Below are 9,083 nucleotides of genomic sequence, written 5' to 3'. Positions count from 1 at the left end.
GGCCAGGGCTGGCCACGTGACCAGGAATTGGCTGCAATTTCGCCCCAGTCTCGAGTTTAATAGAGCAAGGTCCCCATACGCCTGTATTATCAGCAATATAACAATTATAAAAAGCCCGAGAACCATCATCATCACTGCCATAAAAACTGAGGCCCTCAGCTTTCTTTCCCTCTCCCCCTCCTCCTCCCTCTCCCCCCTCCCGCTTTTTAAACCCTGGGCCCTGGAAAAGCCATGAATTTTGAATTTGAGAGGGAGATCGGGTTTATAAATAGCCAGCCTTCGCTCGCAGAGTGCCTGACGTCTCTTCCCGCTGTCCTGGAGACATTTCAAACTTCATCAATCAAGGACTCGACATTAATTCCTCCTCCTTTTGAGCAAACCGTCCTCAGCCTGAATCCTTGTTCCAGCAGCCAGGCAAGACCGAGGAGCCAAAAAAGAGCATCCCATGGCCTGCTCCAGCTCCAGCCCCGGCCTCCGGCACAGCCCGGCCCCTTGGCCGCCGAATTCCCCTGGATGAAGGAGAAGAAATCGTCCAAGAAAGCTACCCAGGCTCCATCCTCTTCTTCCTCCTCTTCCCCCCCATCATCTGCCTCGGTGCCGGTCCCTGCCGCAGGATCTCCTGCAGGTTCGTATAATGAGGGGGTGAGGGGGTGTTTGCTGAAATCGGAGAGGATCCGAATAATAAACAATGCCCCCCCCCCCCCCCCGAGCAGCCCTACCCCAGGGCCCCCCCCAACAGACTTTGCCCCGCACCTCCCCCGAAACTGTGTCACGCAATAAAATACACCGCAGCAATGTACACAGCCGGGGGAACGGGGCGGGGGGGGGGGGGGGGGGATTTCTCCTGCCTCCTCCCCCCGCAAATAAAAGAGCAAATTGCTGTAACTCCTGCGAAAGCGGAGAGGGGTCCGGGGGAGCCGGGCTCGGGGGTAGCTCCAGCGGGGGGGCACCCGGCCGCCGAGCCCCAGCTCCATTTGCTTGAGTCTCTCTCCCAGCCCTGATTTTTTTTTTTTTTACAGCCTACAGGGAAAAAAAAAAACAAAATCAAAAACGCCGAAAGAAGAACGGAGGGGGGGAAGAAAGAGGGGTGGGTAACGCGGGGGCTGCTCCCAGCAGGGTGGGGAGGCAGAAAGAGCGAGAGCTGGACCCTCAGCGTCCAGCGTGGTGGGGAGAGCCAGCTCCCCATCGCAAAATAAAATAAATACACCCCCAACCCCCCCCTCCCCCGCCCCCCAATAAAGCAATAGCCTCTCCCTAAGACGCCCCTTGGTTGGGGAGCTCAGCAGCCCTGGCCAGGGACCCTCCTTCCCCTGGGATAAAATGTTTAAGGCACAATTCACTGTTTCGGTGGTTTAATGGCACCGTTCAGGTAAAGGCTGGGGCAGGAGAAGGGCGGACACCGGAGCTCATTGGCCACATAAGAGAGGAATAATGGAACCAAAGCCCCGCAGCGTCCGGCCCCGAACTGCTGCCAAAAGGAATAAAGAAAAAAAAAAAAAAAAAAAAGGAAGGAATGGGTCGAAATTCCCATTCCCGATGGTAGGTCTCTAAAGGGAGAGGTCAGGGAGCAAAAGCCTTTCTCCTCCTTGAGGCAAGGGGACCGGAGAGTGATTCCCAACCCTCTTCCACAGTGGGAAGAGTTTAATTAAACATTTATTTTCTCCCGTAGCGGATCCCCCCCCCGCCCCATGCTCGTTAGTGCGGGGCACGGCTCCGCAACAGGGAGGGGACGGATCCAGACCCTCCACTTGCTCCCGCTCTTGGCAACGTGCGGTTTTCTGTGCGTTGCAGACATCCAGGGGCTGGCGGACACCGGCGGCTCCAGGAGGCTCCGGACCGCGTACACCAACACGCAGCTGCTGGAGCTGGAGAAGGAATTTCACTTCAACAAATACCTCTGCAGGCCCCGGCGGGTGGAGATCGCGGCTCTGCTCGACCTCACCGAGCGGCAAGTCAAGGTCTGGTTCCAGAACCGCCGGATGAAGCACAAGAGGCAAACCCAGTACAAAGAGCCCCCCGACGGGGACCTCGCCTACCCCAACCTGGACGAGGGCAGCGACCCCGCGGAGGAGGCTGAGGAGGGCTCCGCTTTCGGGCCGGCTCCGGAGCCCGCCGGGCCCTACCCGAGCGAGGAGCCGGGGAGCGGGGAGCCCGGGAGCCCGCGGCTGGCGGCGGCCGGGCCGGGGCGGGCGGCCGCGGGGGAGCCCGGCACCGCCGGCGGCCCCTCGGACCGAGCCTACCCCGAGAGCCGGGACTCGCCTTTGTTGCCGGAGCTGGGCATCTTCTCGGCAGAGTCCTGCCTGCAGCTCTCGGAGGGGCTTTCCCCCGGTCTCCAGGGCTCCCTGGAGAGCCCCGTCCCCTTCTCCGAGGAAGACCTGGACTTTTTTACCAGCGCACTTTGTACTATAGATTTGCAACATTTACATTTCCAATAGCGAGCCCCGCTCCCCGCCCGCCTCGCCGTTTCTGCCCCTTCCAGGCGCAGCAGCCCCGTCCCGAGGCACCGCCAGCTCCCCCCGGCCTCCTGTAAGGAGGGGAGCACCCCCAAAACCAAACCTCTCATTCAATCACCCCATCCCGCCCCCCAACACTTTCTTTTAAAGCTCCTCACGCTGTGGGAGCCGAATCACCCTCCCAATATTTATTCTAGAAGGCTCACATGAAAGAACAGCCCGAGTTTTGCTAAATGCAGGTATTTAATTATAGGGTTTTTTTTCCTTATTTATTTTAAAGAAAGCACCCGATAGCTCTCACGCACATCAGAGATGTCAGCCCCCAAGAGAAAACATTTGTAAATCCTTCAAGCGACTTTCTCAGGAATCAGAACGAGACTTTTAGATTTCTTAATAAAATAAAATTAAAAAAAACCAGAGGAATTTTCCTTCCTCTTTTTAAGTTTTAGATGTAGACTATTTATTCAAATCCTTTAATAGTAAATGGCAAATTATTTATTGTACATTATTTTCATAGAGTAAATAAATGTCTTTATAAAACCAAGAAACGTGTGTTGCTACATATTTCATTGGAAAATGGGCTATTTTTCTGCCTAAACCGTTCGCCTTCCTCTTTCCCGCTCTGCAGAAATGATGTCCTAATAATCTCCTTGTGTGCATTGAGAGAGGAGACAAAAGGAATTGCTCCCAACTAACATTTCAAGAGGCTTCGGGAGTCAGGAAGATTTGCTGTATGCAGTTCCGCCTGCGCTTTCCTTGAGCTTGGTTTTTAGTTATTTGATTTTTTACTAAATCAAAGCAGGACGTCGCTTTCCAGTTTTAACATTTGCGGTTATATTTTCGTGACTGAAAATCCCTCCTGTTCATCGCCGGATAAAGGGCTGGAAAGCAACACAAAGGCAGCGCTCGCAGAGGTGCTGGGGCCGCGCCGGGGGCCGCGGCCGCTCCGCGGAGCCCCCGCACATTCCGCGGCCCGCGCTGGGGGCGGAGGGGCCGCGCAGGTCCCCGCGGCGATGCCCCCTTCTCCCGCAGCCCGGCCCGGCCCGGGGAGCGCTGCTCCTCCTCCTCTCGCCTCTTCAGCAGAAAGTACAGAGGGGCCGTAGCGCAATCACGGGTGTTTTAAACATCCCGGAGTAAAAAAAAAAAAAAAAAAAAGGGGGGGGAAAAAAAGGAAAAAGAAAAAGGAAAAAAAAAGGCGGAAAGGGAGGATTTTGAGTAAGTGCAAAAAACCCACCCTGGGAGGGTGGTGCGTGCCGGCCTTCTAGTCAACAAATAAATGCTGTGGAGGAAAGAGGGGTAAGAGATTAGCCTGAAAGAGGCCTTTCTTTCTCCCTCTCCTCTTTTTTAGCGGTACAAACCAGAACACCCCCCGGCCTTATAAATCTGCGCTCTCCTTCCACGGCAATTTATGCTGCTCCGTCCCGGCTCGCGGATCCCTTTCTGGAAGCTTTCTCGCAACATGTAATTTTAAATACAAAACTCATATATCAAGGAGGGAGGGTGAGGCGGAGGGGGTGGGGAGGCTTATGAATGAAAAGGGGTCAGCGCAGGAATCAATCGCGGTGACACCCAAAATAAATCGTATTACGTCTTTGCTAAGTCATTGGTGTTTCCTCAGACACGGCAGAAATTTGGTAGGCGTTCAAGCGGGGTTTGTGCGGAAGCAGCGCGGAAAGGCGAGCTCGGGCCGGGGGGGGGGGCGCGGCGGGGGGCAGGGGGCGAGCGGCCGGGGCGGGGGGCAACCGCGGAGGCGGCCTTAAAATGGCGCAGGGAGCCGCGGAGAGGAGCGGAGCAGCCATGACAAGCGGCGTTGCCGCCAGCCTTGTTCTTTAGGCTCAGGGGAGGGGAAGGCGCAGCCCGCGCCGCCCGCCCGGCTCCTCCGGCCCGCGGGCTGCCGCGGGGAGCCAGCCGCGCCCGGCGGGGCCCCGGCCTTGGGGGGCTCTCCCCGCGGGCTGCCGTCTCCCCCCGGAGGGAGCTGGGCTGGTTTGCTGGGTGCCCGGAGCTTGCCTGGGTGGTGTCATCCTCCCCCCGGAGTCCCCCCCGGAAACTTCCGCGTGGTCGCCCGAGATTTGATTGCGGATTAAGAGCAGCAGAGCCGGGCTTGTTTTCTACTTCGGGCTGTAAAAAGAAATAAAATGAAACAAAGAAAGGCCTCGACAGATGTTTTCGAAATTGCTCTTCGCGGATCTGGATTATCTCTTCCCGCTGTAACAAAGGGGGGTTGATTTTACGGCTACCTTTTTATTCTTAATAATACTGCCAGCTTCTTTCCCTACCAAACGAGCAGACGTTTCAAACCTGCTTGCAGCTCACTCCGGGAAGGAGTAGGTTTATCTGGAAAATCGAAGTAGACCGCAATTAGAATATGCCAGTGAGCATTACTTAACGCCTTCCCATCGATAAAAGGAAGCGCGCAGCGCGCGGTTTGCGCTGCCTGCGGACGCCTTGCCTTCGCAGCCGAGCCTGGGAGTCATCACAGCCCTCCCCCGCCGCGCTGCCCCCTCTCTCCGATTCCTCTCCGCTCTGGAAGTCCCAGAGCCAGGCGGGGGGAAAGAAAGCCCAGGCACAGCCCAAGGACCACAGAAGGCTATTCATTATCTTTAAGTTTATTTAATATCTCCAGCTTCTGGAACATACTCAGCGGCAGCGTTGGCACTGCCAGACGTTGTCTATCAAAGCGCCATTTGTTCCAGTGCTTTACATCCTCCCCTCTCGCCTCCTCCCCCTCGCAATCCTGAATACAGGCTTGTTGGGGGACGGCGGGAGCAGGGAATCAGATGGTCGGGGCTGGCCCACGCCGAGAGCCCCGAGCGCCGCCGGGCAGCCCCGGGCCCGCAGCGGCGGGGGCCGCCCAGCCCTGCCCGGTCCCCCGGGGCCGCTCCGCGCCGTTCTGGTTCGGATCCCGGATCCGCACATCCCCTCGGCCTCTCCAGAGAAGGGAGCGTCTCACTCAGCTTCAAAACCCGCGCACAGAGACAGAGCTCTCGGCAAATGGATCCTGCAGCGGATTTCCACAAACACACACGCCCTTTCCGTGGGGAAGGGAGGAGGGGAAGGGAGAGGCGGAGGGGAGGGGACAAGAGGGACACCGTCCTCTGCAGGGTCCCCCCTTGCAGGGGGCTGGGAGGGGGCGGCCTCCCCCCCGCCCCACGGAGGAGGCAGCGCCGGGGTGGGACGGGGGCGGGGAAGGGGTTTCCAGGGACCCCCCAACGTAAACCCTGACACCTTATCAATACAAACCTCTAACGAGGGCCCTTCTGCAGATCATAATGACTTCTCAAAGTTGCTGCAGGTCTAGAAAGCATGCCAGTCACAGCCACAGATCAATTCTACACCCACGGAAAGTGACTTAATAAATGGAACCTCGCCAGTTATTATCCTTGCTAACAGCAGGCCCCTTCTTATTTGTCCTAATTAGCAAGACTGAAATGTCGGAGGAAAGAAGGGGAATATTCAATAAAATCTAAATTATTGAATGACTGTAAGATTTCGCCATTAGTTCAGCCATTCTTTACCTTCTTCAAAATGTCAAACAAATGGGGAATGCGTATTTGCAACCCTGCCCTTCTGTTCTGTGCAACTGGAGGGCATATATTAAGCATATTAAGCGTATTCAGCTCTTGATCGTTGTCAAAACACTGCAATTGCCTCACGATTATTAACCTAGAAATATGCAAATGAGATACGCTCGCACGTGTTGCAGGCATGCTAAAGTAATATTTATCTTGTGCTGATCTAGTCTGGGGATGTGTTTGCTAAAGAGCTACTCGAGGCCCCGAAGACGCGGAACCAACGCGTTAGAGCCGTGGGAAGGCTCAAGGCGGAGAACCGTCGGAAGGAGTTGAGCCTTCGAGGGGTGAGGTGGGGAGAGGGAACTTCTCCTGGGGAATCACCCCGACTTTCCTCCTGCGCTGCCGGTGCCGGACTCCGGCTCTCCGGGAAGATCCCTCCAGTCACCGGTTTCTCAGCGGAGCCGTAGCATCCTTTTGCCAGCGCTTAACCGCATCCCAGGCCTCCGCGCCCGGAGCTTGGGGAACGCTCCTAATGCTCCACCACCCTCAAAGGAAGGAGCTGGCCGAGGGGACCGCCTTCTGCTCGCCATCCTGGCACCGCCCGCATCTGCCCCAGCTTTGCCGTCTTTGTTTGTTTTTTTTTTTCCCCTGTTTATATACATAGAAGGGGAAAATACACAGTGTCGGGTTCGGAGAAACTAGCTTAGGAACGGCTGCAGTTCGGCCGGGTGAATATAGCCCGCTCCCCCAGCGGGATACGGTTCAAACTAACGCCGGTTGATATGAATAATGCTGACCTACTAATATTAGTGACACTGGTGAAGTTGTTATAATTACCTGCGCTCACTAAAGGGCGGGTTTAGGTGGAGCTGGCCCACGCCGGGCCTGCCCCGTGCTGGATCTGGGCGAAACCCGAAAGCTTTGGGACACCCCGGGTTCAGCCCCGTCCCTGTACCCCCCTGGAGCAGCCCGAGGCCGGCCCTGAGCCCAGACCCAGCCGGGCCCGGGCAGGGGTCCCTCGGGGTGGCCGAGCTGTCCCGGGGGCAGGCAGGGACCGCCTGGAGCGGGGCTCGGCCGGGCTGGGGAGCCCGTAGGGTCTGCCCGCTCCGAGGAAGAGCACGGCTGTACAGAGGAGCAGCAGATACAGACCTCTGCTCTCCACTCCCACCGAGTAGAAAGGCTTAAATCAACCTCATTAGTGAGACGACCCGGCTTACAGACACACCTCTGCCCTGGGGACCACACAGAGATAGCCGATGCGATTCACGAGGAAACAGGACAGGTTCCCCAGAGCCACCGGAGGAGGAATGAGGTCTTCTGGCGCAGGAAGAGGCGGGATTTGAGGGGTTTGTGCCACCCTGAAAAGGAAAAAACATCGAAAGAGGCATTTCTCACCCAAATCTTCCCCTCAAAGTGTTGGTCAGGAGACGGAGAACACAAAACGTGTCCCTCTCTCTGGCTAAGAGGGCTGCCACCCCCTCCGGGGACACCGACCACCTGTGGACCGTCCCCGCCCAGGGAGCCTCACGACATCGCGCCGGAGCCGGTCTCAGTGCCGGTCCCCGCCCCGAGCCGCCCTCCGCCGGGGGCCACGGACCGGCCGGTCCCCGCCGCTGCGCCCGCCCCGCTCCCGGGAGCGGCAGATAAGAGCTATGATACCTTATCTTAATTGTCTCGTATTTATTCTGCAGCTCGGAGATCGCCCGGTGCTTGTAACTCATTAAAAAGATTCCTTCTGCATTTCTTTGGACTCCCAAACCCTGAAGCATTTTTCCGTATACTGTTATATTTTCCCTCTTCAGTTTTTAGCCCCAAATATAGCTTAGCAGGCTATGATCTAACCAAGACACATGTCGGGGCTATAAATTTCTCTGACAATTTCTAGGGACAAGTCCTTTTTGGTGATAACGAAGCCCGCCGCCTAACACGCACCCCCAGCGTCAGCAGTGCTTCTTATAAATCACCCCGCCAGGAGCCAGAAGTGACATTTCTTACGCACGACACAAACTTTTTCCGCAGAGAGTTATATTTAACTCCAAAACGAAGCATCTGAAGACTCCGAGCACTCTGGAGCCTTTGGAAATGCATCATTCCTTCTGTGTCTCCTGCGCAGAAAACTCCCCTGTCTCGGGCAAAGATTCCTTACAGGAGGTGTTCCCACAAACCGCCTTCGGAAGGGCCCTATCCTCCGTGTCAGGAGAGCTGTTTCAAAGCAAACAAACCATCAGGGAAGGGCGAAATCTCCCCCCGCTCCCCGGGCTGCCGCGGCCCCCGGTTTCGTGGAGCCGCTTTATGCCGCTGAAAGGGAGAAACCGCTGGCAGGGAAAGGTTTATTTTCAGAAGACGTCTTCATCGGGTTGGAACAAAAGGCGTGGTTTTGCCTAGGGGGCCAAAAGCCCCATCTTGCTAATTTAACAGTGAGGGGGTGCTGGTGTGCTCCTGCCCCAGGACAGCGAGCCGATGGGCTGCCCCAGGTTTTGTCACACCGAGTCCCTCTGCCTGGGGGTGGGTGGAGGGGCCAGGGGCACGGGGTGCCTTCGGTGGGCATGAGAGGGCCCCCGCCCCAAGGGCTCCGCGGAAAACCCATGCTATTCTGCTGACGACCCCCTCATTTCTCACCCGTTCATCCAATAAAGCCTGGGGTTTTGGGGCGGGAGCAGTGCTTTAGGCCCGCACCGGCCCGCGGGAAGCAGCTCTGTCTCTGACACGCGGTGCCCTGACAGAAATCCGGGGAACGGGCAAGGAAGCCACCTCCTCTGCCTCCCGGGGGCCAGCCGACCCCTCCGGGACAGCAGTTTATTTTCCCAGGAATCAACGAGCTAAAAATTCCCCGCTCACCCTCTACCCTCACCCATCTCCAGGTATTTTATTTTAATCCTGTTGAGTGACAGGCAGCAGCATCCCCAAAGCGGTGCCGACTGTGGTTTAGGGGTTAGGAATAATTACTGCCCCCCTCAACACGAAAGTGAAAATCAAGTAATAAATATAATGAAAGGCTAAGTAACTATTTGGGACGGGTTAGGGCTGAGCTCTGATCATTTGAGAATCTCCACCTAACACCTTGTCTTTGACCGCCTTCCCTCTCCCAGCTCCCTGTAAAGGAGGTTTTAAAGAAACA

At 56.6% G+C, this 9,083-nt stretch overlaps 1 protein-coding gene across 1 annotated transcript; it reads left to right on the top strand.

Annotated features, from left to right (window-relative positions):
• The first annotated feature begins 206 nt into the window (after nt 1–206).
• Nucleotides 207–2,435, top strand: HOXB2 (homeobox B2). Its single transcript, XM_059830463.1, has 2 exons — nt 207–625; nt 1,792–2,435. The coding sequence occupies exons 1-2, from the start codon at nt 232–234 to the stop codon at nt 2,433–2,435; spliced, it is 1,038 nt and encodes a 345-aa protein (XP_059686446.1). The 5' UTR covers nt 207–231.
• Nucleotides 2,436–9,083: the final 6,648 nt, after the last annotated feature.

The sequence above is a fragment of the Gavia stellata genome, chromosome 28, assembly GCF_030936135.1.
Source record: "Gavia stellata isolate bGavSte3 chromosome 28, bGavSte3.hap2, whole genome shotgun sequence".
Lineage (NCBI taxonomy): Eukaryota > Metazoa > Chordata > Aves > Gaviiformes > Gaviidae > Gavia > Gavia stellata.
This window is presented reverse-complemented; position numbering and strand designations above follow the sequence as displayed.